General features: G+C 36.9%; 7 protein-coding genes and 1 non-coding gene across 8 annotated transcripts; 4 read left to right on the top strand and 4 right to left on the bottom strand.

Moving 5' to 3' along the window:
- Positions 1–204: 204 nt before the first annotated feature.
- GIS1 (histone demethylase GIS1) lies at positions 205–2,889 on the bottom strand (the record flags this gene model as incomplete). Its single annotated transcript, XM_056226862.1, has 1 exon — positions 205–2,889. The coding sequence occupies one exon, from the start codon at positions 2,887–2,889 to the stop codon at positions 205–207; it is 2,685 nt and encodes an 894-aa protein (XP_056081095.1).
- A 1,000-nt stretch (positions 2,890–3,889) lies between these two features.
- Positions 3,890–8,749, bottom strand: DNF2 (aminophospholipid-translocating P4-type ATPase DNF2; the record flags this gene model as incomplete). Its single annotated transcript, XM_056226861.1, has 1 exon — positions 3,890–8,749. One exon carries the CDS (start codon positions 8,747–8,749, stop codon positions 3,890–3,892), a length of 4,860 nt encoding a protein of 1,619 aa, XP_056081094.1.
- A 673-nt stretch (positions 8,750–9,422) lies between these two features.
- On the bottom strand, positions 9,423–10,140 carry UBC13 (E2 ubiquitin-conjugating protein UBC13; the record flags this gene model as incomplete). Its single annotated transcript, XM_056226860.1, has 2 exons — positions 9,423–9,854; positions 10,111–10,140. 2 exons carry the CDS (start codon positions 10,138–10,140, stop codon positions 9,423–9,425), a joined length of 462 nt encoding a protein of 153 aa, XP_056081093.1.
- A 1,693-nt stretch (positions 10,141–11,833) lies between these two features.
- On the top strand, positions 11,834–13,660 carry RLI1 (Fe-S cluster-binding ribosome biosynthesis protein; the record flags this gene model as incomplete). Its single annotated transcript, XM_056226858.1, has 1 exon — positions 11,834–13,660. One exon carries the CDS (start codon positions 11,834–11,836, stop codon positions 13,658–13,660), a length of 1,827 nt encoding a protein of 608 aa, XP_056081092.1.
- Positions 13,661–14,364: 704 nt separating this feature from the next.
- ILT1 (Ilt1p) lies at positions 14,365–15,297 on the top strand (the record flags this gene model as incomplete). Its single annotated transcript, XM_056226857.1, has 1 exon — positions 14,365–15,297. One exon carries the CDS (start codon positions 14,365–14,367, stop codon positions 15,295–15,297), a length of 933 nt encoding a protein of 310 aa, XP_056081091.1.
- A 342-nt stretch (positions 15,298–15,639) lies between these two features.
- VTC5 (Vtc5p) lies at positions 15,640–18,246 on the bottom strand (the record flags this gene model as incomplete). Its single annotated transcript, XM_056226856.1, has 1 exon — positions 15,640–18,246. The coding sequence occupies one exon, from the start codon at positions 18,244–18,246 to the stop codon at positions 15,640–15,642; it is 2,607 nt and encodes an 868-aa protein (XP_056081090.1).
- A 1,331-nt stretch (positions 18,247–19,577) lies between these two features.
- On the top strand, positions 19,578–19,650 carry Smki_4.trna11R. The gene has a single exon. It is a non-coding gene; the product is annotated as a tRNA-Arg (tRNA).
- Positions 19,651–19,945: 295 nt separating this feature from the next.
- Positions 19,946–21,097, top strand: SLU7 (mRNA splicing protein SLU7; the record flags this gene model as incomplete). Its single annotated transcript, XM_056226855.1, has 1 exon — positions 19,946–21,097. The coding sequence occupies one exon, from the start codon at positions 19,946–19,948 to the stop codon at positions 21,095–21,097; it is 1,152 nt and encodes a 383-aa protein (XP_056081089.1).
- Positions 21,098–21,149: the final 52 nt, after the last annotated feature.

Below are 21,149 nucleotides of genomic sequence, written 5' to 3'. Positions count from 1 at the left end.
TTGATAAAACTAATGAAGAGAAGAGTGGATGGTAAGGCATGATAAAATAAAAGTAAATTTGAGTAGAGAATAATTAAAACAAGGAGTATAAATATACTATAAAAAACCAATATTAAAAAATGAAAAAAACAAACAATATTATTACAGGAAAGTACTCGAAAGATTATTTCTTCTTGAACACATTTTGTATATTATTTACCCGTCCTATGATTCCGCTATTTTAGTATTTTCCATTTCTTGAGTACACGGAATTTTTTTATTCAAATGCTGTAGAACATGGTCTCTTCTCTTAAATCTTTTACCGCACCTTGGGCAAGAATGTGGTTTTTCACCAGAATGAACTGATTTCTTGTGCCTCGTTAAGTGATGACCGGAAGAGAATTGCCTATTGCATTCTCGACAAATATAAATTTTACCGTGATCTGACATAATGACCTCATTCTCACCAAATTTAGAAGAATGTGCATGATAATTGTTACCGTTGTTATTCATTGAAGAAGTACGATAATTATCGTTGCTATTAGTATTATTGTTTAAGATTGTCGAATTAGGTTCTTGCTTGTTACTGGTAAAACTGTAATCAAAATTATTGTTGTTGAGGTTGCTATTATCATTACCATTGAGGATTTTGGGTTTTTTGTGAAGAGGAGAAAAAGATGGACCTGCATCTAAGGGATTAATATTATTACTATTTTGGCGAATTCCAGTACCATTTGAATAATCGTTCAGTGTGGAAGAGTACATGAGTGGGTTACTTACACCCAATGGAGACCTATAATCGTTGACAAAAGAAGATATGGGGCTCTTTGAAGCTTCTCTTGAAATGTTTAATGTCACGACATTATTTCTTTTAAGAAACGGGATGTTAGATGTTGAAGGTGATAATGGGGCAAGACCTGAGTTTAATGGATTCTTGGAGTTGGTCAAATAAAGAGACAAGGGATTCGGACTATACGTTGGATTAGGAGACACTATGGACAGATTGTGAGGTGCTGATGTGGCAGTGGCTGCAGCCGTAGCCGTTCCGTTAGAATATGTATTGTGACCATTACTACTGTTGCCATTATTGCCGCTATTATTCATCATATTTCCATTGAAAGACGCCTGGCCATTCGGATTCATTGGAGATGACAACGGTGGTAATGTCAATCTTGGCGATGCAGTAGCGCTATTGGCCAATGTGGCTAAACTCAAAGCCAACATGTTGTCATCGTTATCGCCACCTAGGCCTGAAGTCCCATTTAAAGTGGACGAATGCATCATTGAAGAAGGCACCGTGGAAACATTATTATTACTACTGTTATTGGTACTATTGTTGATAGTGGTGCTATTAGTAGTGACGGCAGGTGTGGTAGTACTCGCACCGTTAGTTATAATATTATTGTGGTTTTGATTGCCATTTGTCGTTGTTGATGGATTAGTTGATGTAGTAGTTATATTGGATAATAAAGAGTTTGTATTTGTTAAGGACGGTGTGCCAAAATTAGAAGAGTTAGATGGAATGTTCATCTGCGGCAATTGTGGAGTTAAAACCTTCCTTTTGAATTTAGAAGTCGGATCATCTAAAGTAGGTTCGACAATATTAGACAAGTCCATCATTCTTGATAGCAACGGAGAGGAAATTCTGCTTATGGTAGTTTGATTCATATTCAAAAATTGGTTTACACCATTAGGCGTAGTGGATCGAAGGGAAGTACTTTGCGGTCTATTCATACTAACGTTGGAAAATAAGGGGTTTTTACTATCTTCTAGATTTTGTAATTCTTGAGAGGAGTGGTTAAGTAGTTCGTCAAAACTGCGAACTTTTTGAAACAAATCGTTATCGTTTTCGGTAATGGATTCCCGTTGCTCTGATTCATTAGAATCGTAGGATAAATTTGAAAACACACCATTTTTTTCCTCTTCATTCTTACTATCACAAACACATTTCAAAGGCTGCCTTCTTACAGCAGTTTGCTGATCTAGTATGAATTCAATAGATTCACCAAAGTTATAACCATAATTAAATCCGGAATACAAACTATAAGGGAAAGTAATGATGAACTCGTGCTGGAACTGTACTACTCTATTATATTTTATATTATTACCTTTTAGAAACTCCGGTGAAGTTACAATTTCTTGATGCCTTATGAAAGCGGGACAATTCTTCTTATTAGGTGGTAGCCCCTTTGATAGGACGTCTAAAAATTGGTCCGTATTAGCACATGGTACGGAATACCATTGTTTGGGGCTACCAAAATGCAAGTAGTTTATAGAACATTTGTTCTGTTCATCCAAATGCCATGCGAATATAGAATTAGACTGACCGGAAAGTAGCTGTCTATTAGTTGAATTTATGGAATCTGATAAATTATTCAAATTCCACAAAGTCAAATCGTACGGAAAAAATGAAGAGTTTTCGTCCACAGCATAAAGTGGTTTCGATGAAGCAATGGTTTTCCAAAAATTGGTTTCCAAGTCTTGTAGTTGGCCCAAATCATAACAGTCTTGTTGATTATTCACATTACAATTCTCCTTTAAAGGCTCATCACCATGGTAACCTCGATTTATTCGAGAATCTGACTTCATGGCTAATTCCTTCCACTCTTTCAAATTATACGATTTATCTTCATAATCATTCTTGATGTTGAAAATGTCATTTTCTTGTTTTTCCCACCGCTTGACGTTTTGCTGAATCGGGGAGTTGAGTCGTATACTCTTTAAGCTTTGTGCAGGGGGCGAGCCTTCCAAAAGCTCCAGCCACTCTCTAGGAGGAATGACTTTGACAATACCATTTTCCAACCCAAATTTAGTGATTTCATCGATGAAATATTGAAAATTCGCAAATTCCATCATAGACGGCTTGAAGACGGGAACACCATCAATAACCTCAACTGGTTTAATTTCCATTATACTTTGTTTTCTTTGGCTATTCTTCAGATTAAGAAATTACAATGATGTCAACTTTGTAAAAGCAAGTACTTTCTAAATGCCCAACAAAGAAACAAAATAATGAAAATTGGAAAAATTTAGGAAAAAATTCAAAAAAAATAGAAATCAATGAAGTATGTAACAGGAAAAATGATCAATAAATGTGTTAGACAAATAACTTCTTTAAGCAAAACGCTTTGTGAAATGAAAAATCAATACGGAGAAGTAACAACGTAGTATACCTTCTTTATTTTCTTGTATCACACCAATTTCCTTTACCTTCTGTATGGCGGGAGGAGGGGGGAAGTTTTCTTGTTTTTTTCGTTAACTTTTTCCCGATATGCGTAGAATAGTTTCGAATATACACACACAAACACACACGTTTGTACTGTTTACTCAATATGAACGATTTGCGTTAAAGACTTCTTCCACTAACTAGTGTTGAATTCTATCAAACAGAGTTAAAAGACAACCGTTTCCTTTTTAGTTTACTATTTTTAGCCTTTCTCTTTCAAGTGAAAAACTAGATCGGTGTAAACGCAACTGCAAATTCAAGGGACCTGTTAGAAAAGATAGGATGCACAGAGTTATTGGCGACAGTATACATTTCTTAACTTCCTTTCCATAAAATAGCTACATTCCACAATACCGCTAAATTAGAAAAGACGAAATAATATTCCTTGAAGCACAAAACGCCACCCCTTCCCCTTGCCCTTGCCCTTGCCGGCCCTTTCCCCTCAAAAATTTTTTCTTTTTTTGCCGCCTCCGGCTTCGCTTTCTACTCTTGGCGCCGGGGAAACCCCGGCGCAAGAAGGGGCTAGGTTCTCCCCTTTCTGTCTAGAACTCGTGCGGCGTTCGCGCCGTACCCCACACCGCGGGATGCGACCGTGCCGGGTGATCTGAGGCACCACAATATCAGTAACGTCTATATCATATGACATTTGTTATACATAGTACAAAAGAACAAAAAATGTTATCATTAACGCGGCTGGTCTCGGCTGTGCTGACTGAGCAGTGTTTCTGCATGGTTGATACCCGGCAGGTCTAGCGATGCTCGTGCCCTCTCTACAGAGTATCTTGTGTCCAACTGGTGGTTGGCAAGCATCTCTTCTCTTGTACGATCGAGCGAGGCTCTGAGTTTATTGCCGCGAGCACTAGCCATAGACCTCCTCGGTAAGTCCATAGTAGTCATAACGGGGCTGACCTGGTCATGACGATCAAGTGTGGTAGATACGCGAAAACCCTTACGTGAGCCCTCCTGACCATTAAGTATGCTCATTGGTATCTCTTCCGTGATTATCGTTTCTTGTGAGTGACTGACGCCATCAAGATGAGTGTCCAGAGAGATAGGCTCTTTGAAATCTGTGAAGGGTTGTAGGTCATCTATTCTAGGTCTACTGGGATCTGTGGGGTCATAACCTTGTGGGTAGCGGTCGAAGTCACCGCGCAACCACATTTCTCTAACGATCTCTATATCTTTCGGATAAAAGATCTTTCTAATACAATCAATAGTAAATCTTGGTAAAAGACAGAATAATACGCCGATGAAAAGCACTGCCCAATATGAGGGCTGTGCAAACACACGTGCTGCACCCTTGTAAAATTCGTTACTGGACGATGAACTTGTCCAGATCCCTGTCCAGCCATAAAACACGGCCAAAGAGAGGGCTATGAATAGCCCACAGAACCAATCCCATCTGTACTGCTCCATAAAGACGTAAAAATTACATGCAGTAACTGCAATTGCGGTGATGAAGACACCCACGAAGTAACGATGATCTAAACCAAGCCCATTCTTGGTTACGATCATGTTCTTATGATATGCCAAATACGGGAAAAAGAAACATATTACAGATTGGTATACACCATCCAGCATGTACCAAATAAATTTGGTTTGGTTCCACTCTTTTCTTAGAATACCCACACGGTACAACTGCGGCATCAGCATCGAGACGGTATCGGAAACATCTTGGTCCAATACGGCTAGTAATATGACTGGTACGGATGTAAATGCCAGGTTATAAAATGTCAGAAACGTATACTCAAACAAATACGATCCATCATAGTCATTATAGATACCGTACCAGAACAGTGATAGTGTAAAAATAACATTTTTGTAGAAAAACTGCGGAATCATCTCTGCCAATCGCTTGTAACACCATTTACCATGCACCAACACCAGCCTTGTCACATACCTGAACTGCCCAATGGCATAATCAGAGCACATGACAGCTTGTCTACCTTCTTCACCGGCGATACCGACACCAACGTCTGCTGATTGAATCATGGCCACGTCATTGGAACCATCACCAATGGCCAAGGTCATAACGTCCAAAGTCTTTTTAACTAGTTTGACTACTGCAGCCTTTTGCGCGGGAGAAACTCGACAACATAACACAGCTTTACAGTTTTTACATAACAGCAGGAATTTACGCCTCATTTCTTCACCATTCAAAGCCATTTTTAACGCGTCACCATCAATAATGACAGCAAAATTTCCTTGTGGCAAACCATGCTCTTTTTTGGCTTCGTTCAGTTCCTCTTCGGATCCAGTCATGCCAAATCTTTCCTTCAAATATTTTGTTAACAAACTATTCACTACTTGAGTAGGATCATCACCAAATTCTTGTACATCTTCTCCAGAAGCTTTTACCACTAATAGTTCCATATCATTGTTCAAAACGTTACAGGAGAACCCAATGTTGATAGCAGTCTCCACTTTATCTCCTGTTAAGACCCATAATTTAATACCGGCCTCTGCCAAAAGGGCGATTGAATCAGGAACCCCATCTTGCAAACGATCTTCAATGGCTGTACCACCAAGTAAAATAAGCTCACGTTCAATAACGTCCGTGACTTTATCCAGCTCTTCCTCTCTATTGGTCACAGAGGCAGCTGCCACATCGTAAGTCTTGACCCAACGCTCATATTCAGACCAAGAAAGTTCTCGTTGGGCCAAACATAATGTTCTTAAACCTTCTGTGGCATATTCTTCCAAATGAAGAGCCGTCTTTTCCAATAGAATAGCGTCATTTTGAGTACGATCTAATCTTGAATAGATAACAGAATCCGCACCTTTACAGATCAGCAGTGCCTTAGGTTCATCACTTGGTGTGGAACCTGGAATCTTGATTATACAACTCATTCTCTTCCTGGAAGAATTAAACTCGAGAATGTTCAATACTTGAAACTCTTTCTGAACACCCTGGACTTCAACTATTAGTCCGCTTTTCGAATTACCAATGAAACTGTACCCCAATTGCCTAGCCGTGGAAACCAAAGCAGATTCATCAGGCGATTGAGCCTTAATGTCCAGCTTTTTGGGATCATCCTTATTTGGCTCCACGAGAACAGAATGACATAATGCGAGTGCTAGCAAAAAATGTTCACAACAATTTTGTTGACGGTCACCGCTGGTTCCTTTTAAATCATCTACAATTTCCTTAGATACAAAAGTCAAATCATCAGGACAAAACTGCGTATTAACACACATTGATCTTAATTCATCAATCATGATTTCCCTGTCCTTTGTTATCTCTTCTTTTTCACGACGACCCTCTAATTCGACATCGACACCTTGTCTTTTCCTCAGACCAGCTAATGCCTCCGTATAGGCACGTCCATAGGAGACACCGTTGATCGTACATTTCTTGAATTCCATAACATTTTGCGTCAATGTTCCTGTTTTATCCGAGAAAATATACTCAATTTGCCCTAGATCATCGGAGATATTCCATGATTTCGGTGTGCAAGGATAGTCTAGCTTTGCATTATACAGTAAAACATCGGTGTAAATGAAAATAGCTTGTGCTGTCTTGATAATCTCCACGGAAATGTATAAAGAGATAGGGACTAGTGACTGGTAAAGAATGACTGCTACCCAGAAAGAAACGAAACCGTTCGTGGAGGCAGAGCCTCCAATGGTACCAAACTCAAAAAAATCTCTTGATCGAGGTTTCTGTTTATAATAAACACCGTTGACAACACCAGCGACTAAACATAGGACAAACAATAGTAAAAAATTCAAAAGTACAGAAAAATTCAGCTCTCTTGAAATTCTAGATTTTTTAGTTGGCGTAACACCAGCGTTTATCATAATCTTAGTATCATCACCCGTAAATATAACCATACCCATGGCCCACTTAGTATTTCTTAAGGTGCAACCTCTCAGCAATAAGTTATTTATATTGACCGGTTCATTTTTGATGTTTCCATTTTGGGTATCCTGCCATTTGAAGTTACCTTGATAAGAGTACAAGTTGGCATGTGGGCCCTCACTTTCCACCCAAAACTTTGTTCTGGCAATATCTCTAGAACTCTTGATAACCTTGCTACATTTTAATGATTGACGAACCTTTAGGTTGGTTTCTCCATCCAAATTTTTTGTTTCCACATAACAAGCACCGTCGACATCAGATGTTGACAATAAGATTAAATCAGCGGGGATTTCATCATTATTATGAACACGAACAATATCACCAACTTTTACATTCTTCCAGTAATCTTTTGAAAACCTGCATTCAGGGTTTGACTGTAACGTCCTATCAACTAAATTCTCTCCATCATTGTATCTGTTGTTGGCTTGTGAAATTGTTTGATTTAAGTTCGCATAGTCTAAAGAGGGACGACCATAATCAGCAGAAATTCTATAACTACCAATCGAATCCAGAGATCCACGGGGGCCAGAGCTTTTCGAGTTTCTTTTCCTGCGTAGTTCTTCCCTTTTTCTTTGTAATTTCTTTTCTCTACCAGCAGCAGTGAGGTTTTCTGAAAAATATTCAAAAGTCTTCATCAATGCTCTAGTATTCGCCTTCTTAAAGCGTCTCCACAAAGAAACGTTATCAACAGCAACATTTTCATTTTTCACACCGGTTAAAATATGCGTTCTTGTATTATTGACCTCTAAATCTAACACAGTCCTTCTAGAATCCTCGATACCATCCTTAATGGCAGTGATAATGACAATAACAATCAAAGGAACCGAGGCAAAACCAGGATTTGTCACACCAAATATTTGGAACGCACCAAGGATCAGCAGTATTAGAAAGTAAATATTGGCGAAATTATGAAATTGAAAAAGAATGTTCTTGGGGAAAAATGTTAACGGAGTATACTTCGTAGTTCTAATTTTATTACGAGCATAAACTATTATGGGCAAACCGTCCTCATCAAGCTTATCCTCTGGTAAGGGTAAGTTATAGAATACAGTTCTCAATTCATCAGACCTATTCTGCAAAGCCGAATTTTCAATGCTATCTTCCTTAGTACTGAATTCATCAATGGCATTATGGAAGTTCTTTTTGGCCCATTTTAAGGTTTTTGACCTATTTATATCCATTTTACCTGACCTGTTTCTTCTTGTACCAAAACGTACCCTTTTCAATTTATGATCTGCTTGCAAATCAATGTTACTGCTATCATTGTTATCCAATTCAATATCATCAAAACCTCCTGTGTTAGGCATAGGTGTTGCCTGAAATGAATGAAGATCATCGTACACCTCATTTTCGTGTTCATGTATCTCGGCTTTTTTACCATTGAATTCATCGTCGTCATCAATATCATTATCGTTACTATAATCATCGATTCCATCAAAAGTAACTTTTGATAAATCGGGTGTGCTAATGTCTTTCATTGGCTTAGATTGTCGCTTTAAAACGGAACCGCCAGTTTTAGCTATTTCAATATTCCCATGTGCATTGCTGGGCCTTTCAAATTGAAAACTATCGTCAAAAGGTGACATGGACGAGAGACCGTTAGATCCTGATCCTGATCCTGATCCTGGCCCATGCTCAGTATCATCCACGAAGGGTGATGTGGGTTTGGAGGGACTTGACATATATGTGTTGAGTATATGCTATGGTTCTTTTTTAAGACTTCTTTTTGTGCAATGATTGAGATGGAAAAGAACTAACTAAAAATATGAAAAAATCGAATAGATTCAGAAACGGACTGTTTTCAAACTCCACCGACGTTCTTGTGTTTAATAACTTTCTTTGATTAATCTGTTCCACTTAAAACTCTGTAACAGCAGTGACAGGCAGCGAGAGTAAATACTAGAGAGTAAACAACTGAATGAGCAACGAATAGAGGTTTGTCTATGAATGTCTATCACTACTCAGAATATGATAGGATCAACAAAAGTGACAATAACTAGCAATACATCGACAATTTAATGATCCGGAATTAAACGTGGACCCTCGAGCGGACTATTGCTTACATCACGGTGTAGGGCAGTCAATCCCGGCTTCCATGGAACGAACGGTTGAAAAATTTGGTGCGAGAAAAAAAACGAAAAGGATTGAAAAAATAGACTAAAACGCGTCTAGCAAAATTCTGGCGTATAATTAAAGTTAGAGAAAATCATTTTAGCGATGCTACATAATTAAAAAATGTGTTTCTTAAAATGAAAAATTTCGATTCATACATTTATCATTTTATTGTGCTACAGCTTAACAGTAATATATATATATATATATATATATAAGTGATAGAAAAATACACATGAATGGCTACTCGGGTTTCTTCTTGGCATACAGTTTTGTCCATTCGCGAGCCTTAGCTTTGGCACCTACTTCATTCTTGATCCAATCTTCAGCAACATCATTGGCTAGAGGGTCGTTGGGGTTAGGGCTAGCCAACAAGGCTTGAATGGAGAGTAGCACAGTTCTGATCTGTAAAGCGGGTGACCAATTAGTTTTAAGTACATCAAGACATATGCGACCTAACCTATCGATATTGGGGTGATATATCTTAGTTAAAAAACGTACTTTCGGCGCTTCCATTGGGTAGTCGTCGGGCAGATACAATTCTAATTCGAAAATACCATCTTCATATGGCGATTGTTCTGGGCCTTCGATTGTTACCTGGAAGTAGCGTAGGTTGTCATCATGTGGTTCTGCTGTAATGCCAGGAACAGGATCACTCACCAACTTCTCAGTCTCCTAAAAAAATTTTGAGAAAGGCTTTGTGTTAGGTAACCAAGTAGCAAGTTCTGCTGAATCCCTCATACGCAACTATTCAGAGAAGAGAAAAGAGAAAGGCAGAACATTGCAGCAAACCGGTCAGAAACGGCCATATTTTCAACATCTCGAGTTAGTATATTCGTTTAAGATTCTATTATGAGAAATCAGTACGGGATGGCACTATAGGGCGAATGTCAGATTTTGTATATAATCTACTATAGCTATTAAAACATACCTTGATAATTCTTTTTGGTAATGAGGCCATTTTTGTAGTTATGCTATAATGGGACTACTCGATTGAAATTTTGAAAAATACTTAATTATGCATAGAGCAAACTTGATTGAGGATAGTTGTTATGATACGTTGTGGCGCACCATCCTTCATCTAAATCGCTTATCCTTAGTTTCAAAAAGGTTCCAAGGTCGGGTAACAAATTTCATGGTGGAGCAATGTCGAATAATCCTTTTATTTGGTATGAACGAAGAATGTGATATGGATTGGGATGCATTATATATTTGCTCCTCTGAGGATAAACAAGAGATAATGTAGGTTACTAACCATTTGTAGCGAGGATATCTATTTGGCCTTTTTTGGACCAAGTTTTGTTTAAATCACTAGTTTCTATTTTTGCTTTACAGTATTCTATCAATAAATTGGAGAAAGAAACACTAGAGAGCCGGTTCTCCTTGCTTCGACCTATTTTGTTTTTTTATAGTAATTGTAGTTGCTTTACGCTAGTGGTTAGAAAAGTATTTTATGGACCTTTACCATATATTGCCTAACGACAGTGGAACAAAAAGTGCAGTTCTTTTTTTCTAAGAACTTTTGATTATCATATATGAAGTTTTATGTAACCTTACAAGAGAATCAATGTCCATCACTGGAGATATTCCATTTTGATCCACCACTATTCAGTAGCATCTATTTGAGATGACGCCTAATGAACTACTTAACGTTGCCATCGTCTAAACGTTGTTAAAAATAAAGACCGCTTTCAAAAAGTATTAGTCATGAAAACATCCTCCTCATCAACTTTTGTTCTTCTTCAATTAAAAGTTACTATATTTTTAAAACATCTATAACTTTAGGACATGTGTTTGAGAATTTACCATTCAAACAGCGAAAGGTTTTGATGGCCCTTTCGCTTGCATCCTGAAGTTATAGTACATATTATTATATTGCATCTTTATGCTTTGACAATAAACGAACCGTTCGTTTGAAAATGTATATAAAATTAAACAATACTGGATCATGGAGTGCCGTGCCAGAAAACAGAGTGGGTATTATATAGTGGTTATTCCAAATTGCAGTATCAAATCCTTCGCCTTATGCTTTTTAACTAATCTTAGTCAAACCTTTATGTAAAATACTAGGATGAAGCTCGGTGATTTTCCCCAGAATATGACTGAATATCTAAGAAATATTTTGATGGATGAATTATAAACTCTTAAACATTGAACTCAAGAACGTAATATCCACCAAATGATATCAAATTAGCCGCCGAAGTTCCATTTTTCTCGTCGTCACCAATGATCAAGCTCCAGTAAAATTCGAGAAGAGTAACATTTGAAAAGAACTTCGTTTAAAACGCCGCGGAGAACAAGAAAGGCCCCGGTGATAGGTGCTTCATCTATCACACATAATGGCTGTTTCAATATAGTTTATAAACCTGTTCACAACCTATCAACAGTTAATTATAATGACTGAAAGAGCCAAGCTTTTCTTGTTGCTCATGTGTTTAAGATTAAACCTGCAGCCGGGTAGTTTTGTAACTGAAAAATTTTTCTTTTTTTTTCAATCGCATCGCTCAGTTACAACATGTAAGTGAAAAAAAAATACAATGAAGCTTTCTATCAACCTTTAATTTCTTTGCGTTGTAGTTCATTATTACAAATTAATTAAGCGTAATTCCACTAAGCCTTCTGCAAGAAGTTTTTTGAAAACACGACGGACCATAATGAGTGATAAAAACAGTCGTATCGCTATTGTTAGCGCTGATAAATGTAAACCAAAGAAGTGTCGTCAAGAGTGCAAACGTTCATGTCCTGTTGTGAAAACTGGTAAATTATGTATCGAAGTAACTCCAACTTCAAAGATTGCATTCATATCCGAAATACTATGTATTGGTTGTGGTATTTGTGTTAAAAAATGTCCATTCGATGCTATTCAAATTATCAATTTGCCAACTAATCTGGAAGCCCATGTTACTCACCGTTACTCTGCCAATAGTTTCAAATTGCACAGATTACCAACCCCAAGACCAGGCCAAGTCCTTGGTTTAGTCGGTACAAACGGTATTGGTAAATCTACAGCTTTGAAGATCTTAGCTGGTAAACAGAAGCCTAATCTGGGCCGTTTTGATGATCCTCCCGAATGGCAAGAAATTATTAAATACTTCCGTGGTTCTGAATTACAGAACTACTTCACCAAGATGTTGGAAGATGATATCAAGGCTATTATTAAACCTCAATATGTTGATAACATTCCTCGTGCTATTAAAGGGCCGGTCCAAAAAGTGGGTGAACTTTTGAAATTGAGAATGGAAAAGACTCCGGAGGATGTGAAGCGCTACATCAAAATTTTACAATTAGAGCACGTTTTAAAGAGAGATATCGACAAGTTATCCGGTGGTGAACTGCAAAGATTTGCCATTGGTATGTCATGTGTCCAAGAGGCTGATGTTTATATGTTTGACGAACCCTCATCTTATTTGGATGTTAAACAGCGTTTGAATGCCGCTCAAATTATTAGGTCTTTGTTGGCTCCAACCAAATACGTCATTTGTGTTGAGCACGATTTGTCAGTTTTGGATTACCTTTCTGATTTTGTTTGTATCATATACGGTGTTCCATCTGTTTACGGTGTTGTTACATTACCAGCTTCTGTCAGAGAAGGTATCAACATTTTCTTGGATGGTCATATTCCTGCTGAGAATTTAAGATTTAGAACGGAAGCTTTACAATTTAGAATAGCCGATGCCACCGAGGACTTACAAAATGACTCTGCTAGTCGCGCCTTTACTTACCCAAGTTTGAGAAAAACTCAAGGTGACTTTGTATTGAATGTAGAAGAAGGTGAATTTTCTGATTCTGAAATTCTTGTTATGATGGGTGAAAACGGTACTGGTAAGACTACTTTAATTAAATTATTAGCTGGTGCCTTGAAGCCCGATGAAGGGCAAGATATTCCTAAGTTAAATGTCTCTATGAAGCCACAAAAAATCGCACCAAAATTCCCTGGTACTGTCAGACAATTATTCTTCAAAAAAATTAGAGGTCAGTTCCTAAGTCCACAATTTCAGACCGATGTCGTTAAACCTTTAAGGATTGATGACATTATTGACCAAGAAGTCCAGCATTTGTCTGGTGGTGAATTACAGAGAGTAGCCATCGTCTTGGCATTGGGTATCCCAGCCGACATATACTTGATTGATGAACCATCTGCTTACTTGGATTCCGAACAACGTATCATTTGTTCCAAAGTTATCAGAAGATTCATCTTGCATAATAAGAAAACTGCTTTCATTGTCGAGCACGATTTCATCATGGCTACTTACCTTGCTGATAAGGTCATTGTCTTCGAAGGTATTCCCTCCAAGAATGCTCACGCAAGAGCCCCAGAATCTTTATTGACTGGTTGTAACAGATTTTTGAAAAATTTGAATGTCACTTTCAGAAGAGATCCAAACTCTTTCAGACCAAGAATTAACAAGTTAGATTCTCAAATGGATAAAGAACAAAAATCATCTGGAAACTACTTTTTCTTGGATAACACCGGTATTTAAGCATATTGGAATTTGGAGAGCCAGGAGAACGATTGTTTTTGCTCGAGGATTAGAAATGTGGAGAAATAATTAAGATGTTATAATGTTTATGCAAAAAAATGAGTATGATATACATTGAATTTCTTCCCGACTAATGAGTGGTTCTTCTCTATTAAAAATTTACTGATAAAGAGTTTCCAATTTCCTGCTTTCATTACCCCATAATCTGAAAGTGAACAACTTTCTTCGGTGATCCATACTCCAATTTTTATTTCATTTTTTTTGTAAAACAGCTACACCCTATTTATTCTCTATTTATTCTATATACCTGTTGTATTTTAATTAGTCGTTATTTTGTCCGGATCTCTTTTGCAGTTAAATTAACTATAAACGAGTTGCTATGGTAATAAATTCATGAGTAACCTATTGGCTTGCCTATGTCTTTCTCCGAATGACATTAAAGTCCGCTTAAAAATCACCTGATTATTTGCGCGATGTGAGCGCCAGATAAAATGATTCCGGGTAATAAGAAAACGCCGTTCTTCGGTAATATTTTTCTATGACTAACTAGATTACATCTTTATGACACCTCCCGTGCAAGAACTCATATAAATTATGCCACCTTGATGTACTTTTTTCTTTCTGTTGTGCTCCACACCAATATAATCGCTAAAATATAAACTGGGATTTTCTACAACGTAAAATAGGTTTGATAGTAGGTATTCATGATCTCTGAGAAGGCTGCTACAGCTTTGGCCACTATAGCCACAGTCTGCTGGTGTGTTCAGTTAATTCCCCAAATTATCTATAATTGGAAAAAAAAAGATTGTACTGGGCTGCCACCGTTAATGATGTTTCTTTGGGTTGTTTCTGGAATTCCGTTTGCCATATATTTCTGTGTCAGTAAAGGTAATGTTATTTTGCAAGTTCAACCACATCTCTTTATGTTCTTTTGTTCTATAAGTTTTATTCAATCGTGTTATTATCCACCAGTCAGTATGGCGAGATCGAAAATTTTATTGATTATAGCTGTTGTTATTGCGGCTGATGTTGGCATGGAAGTCGGTTTCATATTATGGCTGAGACCTCTTTACGAGAAAGGTGTTAAGTGGCCCGATTTAATTTTTGGTATTTCTGCTTCTGTTTTACTAGCTGTTGGATTGCTTCCCCCCTACTTTGAACTAGCCAAAAGGAAGGGTCGTGTTATCGGAATCAACTTTGCTTTCTTGTTTATCGATTCGTTAGGAGCCTGGTTATCCATCATCAGTGTCATTCTGGGTAATATGGACATTATGGGCATTATACTATATTCTATAGTTGCTGGAATGGAGATAGGGATTTTCGTATCTCACTTCATATGGTGGTGCAGGTTCAGATTACTTTCAAAAAGTGAAATTATCGATGAAGAGAATAACCAAGTTCAAAAGGAAGAACAGGAGGAAAAAATTGAAAAAAACATCGGCAAAAATGACCAAAATGTTACCGACTATAACTTGGACAATAATTCTACTCTCGATGATGTTTCAAGCTACGCAGACGATTTAAACGAACAAAGTAGTGCAAACGAAGGATCGTTGTTAAGAACTCAAACTTTGCATGCTGTCCATGGAGTTGTGGTTAGAACGGATTCAGATGGTTATTCCAAGCTAAGTGTATAGTACATTGGCGTCTATTTTTTCAGTTTGCGTTTCTATCTCTTTTGATAGTACCTAATAATATTCACCACAGGCACCGTAGCGTGATACGTACTCTTTTAATTTAGAGCTTCTTACAGTGTCTGTTATTTATGATAGTCGTGAACTCAGGACACAACTAACAAAAGATCATATTAGGTATTATTAACTATAACTGTATCGATTAGCTTTTAGGGCATTTTAAAAAAGCTAAAGTTTCCTCGAGCAAAAGTTCCAAATGAGCTTCATTACTCTTCTACGTAAACCCATCATATTCATATTTATATAGATCGTACATATGAAGAACTTGTATATTCAAGGAAATAATTAGAAAAAAATCTCAACCATGCCGTAGCATACAGTCCCAGTAACCGAGAAAAACATAATGAAACAACCGACATAATGCCAAATTGGCGCCAATGTGAATCTGCTAAACAATAACAACAAGCAGGCGCAGATCAAAATGAGCGAAACTAGTAAGGAAATAATAATAATGGCTATGAGAATATTTTGAACTTCCAAATCTATCTCATTGTTATTTTTCCCACGAAACAAAGACAAAACTATCCCAAGACATACACTTGCCATGATACAAGATGTCAGTAACGCAGACAAATATAAAAATGCAACTACTTCATCATGTCTATATTCATAAATAGACTGTGACTCCTCTATATCTTGCTGCTGGTATTGTAAGTATCTTTGAACGTCATCATATGATGCCGAGGTTGATTGTGAACTAAATGAAGCCATAGAATTATAGTTCACGGAATAAGGGGGGTGTTTGGAGTTGTGAAACGCAGTTGGCAAAGTTTTGTTGCCATGACTGATTAAACTTCGTAGCTTTTCGCAAAAATCATACGTGCGGTTAATAAAGTTCCTACTAAACAAAATAAACCCATAGTCGGCTGGAGAATTCCTTAAAAGTAGAGAATCTTCATTATCTGTTGTATTATTGCTTCCATTTAAATCAACGTAAAAGTTGTTATCTAAATTATCCTCTTCTTGTTCGTCAAACTCGTTCCAATACCTTATGGGTTTCTTTTTACTTTCTTTAACTGGCTGCTTTCCTTTTTTGTTAATCCGGACTTTTGTATCGCTGCCAACACTTTCTTGAGAAGTGATTATTGGTGCAGTTAAGTCAAACTCTTCCTCTAAATGATCCTTACCCAGCTGAAAGAATTCGTCAGGTGACAAAGAATCATCAGAACTCAGTTTATATTGGTCTCTTAGTAAAAGTTGAAATAAATCATTTCGCAATTCATTTGAATGTACTAGTTCTAAACAAATCTTCCATGTAGTTAAATCAGGGGGTATCAGACTGCATTGAAACTCATTTGTAACAAACGACTTCATTAATTGTTTAAACTTGTTGTCATCATTAATGGCCTTTTGTGAAAGACTGTCTGATCGACTAACCTTTTTGACTTCTAGAATCGGAAAAGGTAAAGTGGATATATTCCCCATGGTGATTGATTCATCTAGGGCTATTAGGTATATATTTCCGTTTTCTGCCGATATAAATCTTGTTCTTTTAAAATCCAGTTCGGGCTCAATAGCTTTTAATTGATGAGATTGAATCCATTCCAAAGCTATCCTATTGATCGGTGATGGATTCAGAGAGTTTATAAGGACGTTAATATCCTCTGTGTTATTATCTTTTTTCATGGCTGAAAGAATATGCTTGACATCCTTTAAAAGTAAACTGTTTGTGACAACATGATTTCGTAAGCCACCCACATGGCACATTAAAATACAATTATCCTCAGCACTGGAGCTGATCAACATATTTGGATGCTGATTGATATTCTCATCAGTGACTAATAGAGGATTACGTTTGTTTACTTCGGTATCTAGTATGGAGAGAAAAATATGCGTCTCGTTTGGTTGTACCGCAGAAGGTAGCTTGCTCTTCTGTTTAGATCGCGGCAAAGTATGTTGCAAGTCATTGAATGATTTTGCTGATCTTATAGACTTACTGCATGTAGAATTAATAATGTCTGTAGTATCCAGAATCTCTCTGGAAGTAGATATAATACCATCGTCTATTATCCTGAAGCCAATATTTAACAACATAAACTTCAATCCCTCAGTATCTTCAGACGATAATAAAAACCTTCCGAGGGTCTCGGCTTTATCTATAAGGGCAGTATCAAATTCTACCGAAGAATCAATCATTTTTGAAGTTTTCTTATTCGAGAGTAACGGGATTGACTTCGGAGAACCTGGTGAAAAGAAATTACTAACTTCTGGGCTTGAATTTATGTGAACAGACTTGTTTGAGCCGTTCAAGGGTCTTAGTTCCTTCATTGGTTCAGTAGCATCTTCAACTTTGTTTTCCAAATCGTGTAAAACATCAACAATTAGGGAAACCTCCAAAAGGTATGGATCTAAATCAAGCTTCATGAACGATATACCTTCATGTCCATTTCTTAAGCCATCTAAATTTTTAATTGATGTCACATAATCACTTGCTGTCAAAGAACTTTCCTTATTTTGAGGAAATTCATTTAATAGTTTTTTGAGCAACTTTCTTAAGGCAATCCTTTGTATAATTAAAAATCTTGACAGCAACTGTAACTCAAAGTTACAATCATCAACATGGGCATTGATAATTTTCAGTTTACGGAGGTTGAAACGATTCTTGGAACTTTTGTTCAAGCCTTTTGAAAAATCAATTATCGAGGATTCAATAGAAAGAATACGTGTTGATATTTCTTTAATTTTCATAGAAATGAACAAATTAACGTTTTGAAATTCGTGATTGAACGCTACAGTACATTGACTCAACGACTTTTCAAAAGCCAAATCGCTTGATGTGCGATGATCATAAGTAATTACCTTTTTGATCACTAGTTTCAATTGTTCGTAATTTATATTGTAAAACTTCCATTCCGGGATTGATTTGTTCAATATTCGATCTTCAAATTTCATAATTATACTACCCCTCTTATATTGTCCTTTGGTTTGTGTACAATAAGGGCTGGATTGAGATAAAAAAAAGCAAAACTGAGAAGCGAGTATTAAGCTCTGTCTCTTTTGTATTCAAGAGGGTGATAAACAAATGATTAGTGAACGAATTGTAGTGCTTTTTTGATAGCGTTTACGATAAGTCCCTTTGGCTTTCGTTTATCTATTTATCTTTTTTTTTTGGACTAATTTTGACTTTTCCACACCCATTCTGCTAGTGCAAAACAAGAGACACAAAGTTTATTCATGAATTAAGAAGAAAGCACCAGAGCCGATTCAAGTAATTACACAGAATTAAAAACTGCGTTCATGTTTTTCTGTTTTCATCTTACAGTTTTACCTAAATCAATGTATCAGTTTTTGAGTTTAGTATATATTCATTGCTTATGTTGTGAATAGGAAAATTAAAGACGTCCACATCGAAAATTCTATTAAAAAGAGATTGTAACCCGATTTGCTAAAGTAAAAATGTATCTATTTGATCAAGCCAAAAATTGATGCCTGACTAAAGAGATACACCTCCACATTGTCGCAGATAAGTTTTGGCGTTAATTACTGAGATAATAGTGGAGTTTGATGTAATTGTTGGGATTCCATTTTTTAATAAGACAATAATATTAGGTATGTAGATATACTAGAAGTTCTCCTCGGGGATTTAGGAATCCATAAAAGGGAATCTGCAATTCTACATAATTCTATAAACATTATTATCATCGTTTTATATGTTGTTATTCATTTATCCTATTACATTATCAATCCTTGCGTTTCAGCTTCCACTAATTTAGATGACTATATCTCATCATTTGCGTCATCTTCTAACACCGTATATGATAATATACTAGTAGAATGACTACTAGTTAGTAGATGATAGTTGATTTATATTACAACAATTGGATTCCTATATCCTCGAGGAGAACTTCTAGTATATTCTATATACCAAATAATATTGTTTTTATCAACAATGGAATCCCAACAATCATCTCAAAATCCACCTATTTCTCAGAAAACCAGTATAATATCAACGCTTTCATCGTTTAGTTTTCAGTAAGGCCTAGATAAATTTGATGCATACGTTTAAGTGGCAGCTCCCATAAAATTTCTTGCACTACTTCTGAGTAGCTAATGATTATAGTAACTATGTGTAAATTAAACTGACACCAGTTGCCGTACAGGTAATCTACGGCTCAAAACTGATTATACGGCATGTGTGAAAGAACATTAGATGAAGTCTCGATATCCAGAAATTTTGGACACACGTCTAGTAGTATAATCTAAAACCGACCAGAGTAATCTTGTTCCTCGTGGCCCAATGGTCACGGCGTCTGGCTACGAACCAGAAGATTCCAGGTTCAAGTCCTGGCGGGGAAGATTTTTTTGTAAATTTCATGTGTTCTTTTCCTACAACAAGAATCGAGGAAGAGTGATGGGCACGACTAGTGCTATTTCTCAAACCAAAAGGCCTTCTACTAGTATTCAACGAGCTTCTTTCAGCCGAAGTACCTGTTGCTTTTTTTTAGTGAGTGGAAGTAATAGATACATCCTAAGAACATCTATCGCACAAACTTGTCATTTAAGTAAGTATTGTAACAATCCTGCATACCATTTATAGAGTGCTTCCGGCAAGGATACCTGTTTTATTGGCATACCAAGACCATAGTGAAAAATGAATAGCAATAACAGAAATAATAAAAATAGAAACGCCAATAACCGAAACAAAAAGCAGCTACAACTAGCAAAAGACAAAAATGAAAATATCCATATTCCGAGATATATTAGAAACCAACCATGGTACTATAAGGATGTGACCAAAGGACTGGAGGAGAAAGAACCTATCAATAAAGGTGCGAGCACAACTGAAGAAGTGGGGAAAAGCGATTATTTAGTGCATCATAGACAAAAAGCAAAGGGGGGGGCTTTAGATATTGACAATAATTCGGAAGCAAAGATTGGTTTAGGTATCAAGGATGAATTCACAATAATTAAGCCACATGATGTGCCCTTTAGGGATTCTTATTCGTCAAAGTTCTGTAAAAACTGTGGTGAAACAGGGCATACGAAGAAAGATTGCATGGAAAAGCCTAGGAAAGTGCAGAAAGTAATATCAGATTTAAATTTAAACAACAAAGTTAATGGTACTATATTAGTACGTGGCACTGACGATGACTGGGACTCCAGAAAAGATAGGTGGTATGGTTACTCAGGGAAGGAGTACAATGAATTGATAGACAAGTGGGAACGTGATAAAAAAAATAAAACAAAAGGCCAAGAGAAATCTCCAACTGACGAAACGCTTTGGGATACTGACGAAGAGATAGAGTTGATGAAGTTAGAGCTTTACAAGGACTCCGTAGGTTCATTGAAAAAAGACGATTCTGAAAACTCCAAGTTATATAGGGCATCAACGAGGTTGAGGGAAGATAGGGCTGCATACTTGAATGATATAAATTCAATGGAGAGTAATTATGATCCTAAATCGAGGTTATATAAGAGTGAAACATTGGGTTCAGTTGATGAGAAGTCAAAGATGTTTCGTAGACATTTGACGGGTGAAGGATTAAAATTAAATGAATTAAACCAATTTGCTAGATCACATGCTCAAGAGATGGGGATACGTGATGAAATTGAAGATAAGGAAAAGATACAGCATGTTTTAGTTGCCAATCCTACAAAGTATGAATACCTGAAGAGAAAGCAGGAACAAGAAGGATTCAGGCAGCCCAAGATCGTTAGTATTGATGAATTGGAAGCCAAGAAAGTGGAGGGGACAAAGCAATCAGAAGAACAACTCAAGCGTTTGAAAGATTTATACGGATGAGTTTCATCATCCTCTTATTTATATTATGATCACGGGGCACGAGAGGTAAAGA

This window comes from Saccharomyces mikatae (assembly GCF_947241705.1).
Source record: "Saccharomyces mikatae IFO 1815 strain IFO1815 genome assembly, chromosome: 4".
Classification (NCBI taxonomy): domain Eukaryota; kingdom Fungi; phylum Ascomycota; class Saccharomycetes; order Saccharomycetales; family Saccharomycetaceae; genus Saccharomyces; species Saccharomyces mikatae.
The sequence above is the reverse complement of the archived record's forward strand: the minus strand, read 5'-3'. Positions and strand labels throughout refer to the sequence as shown.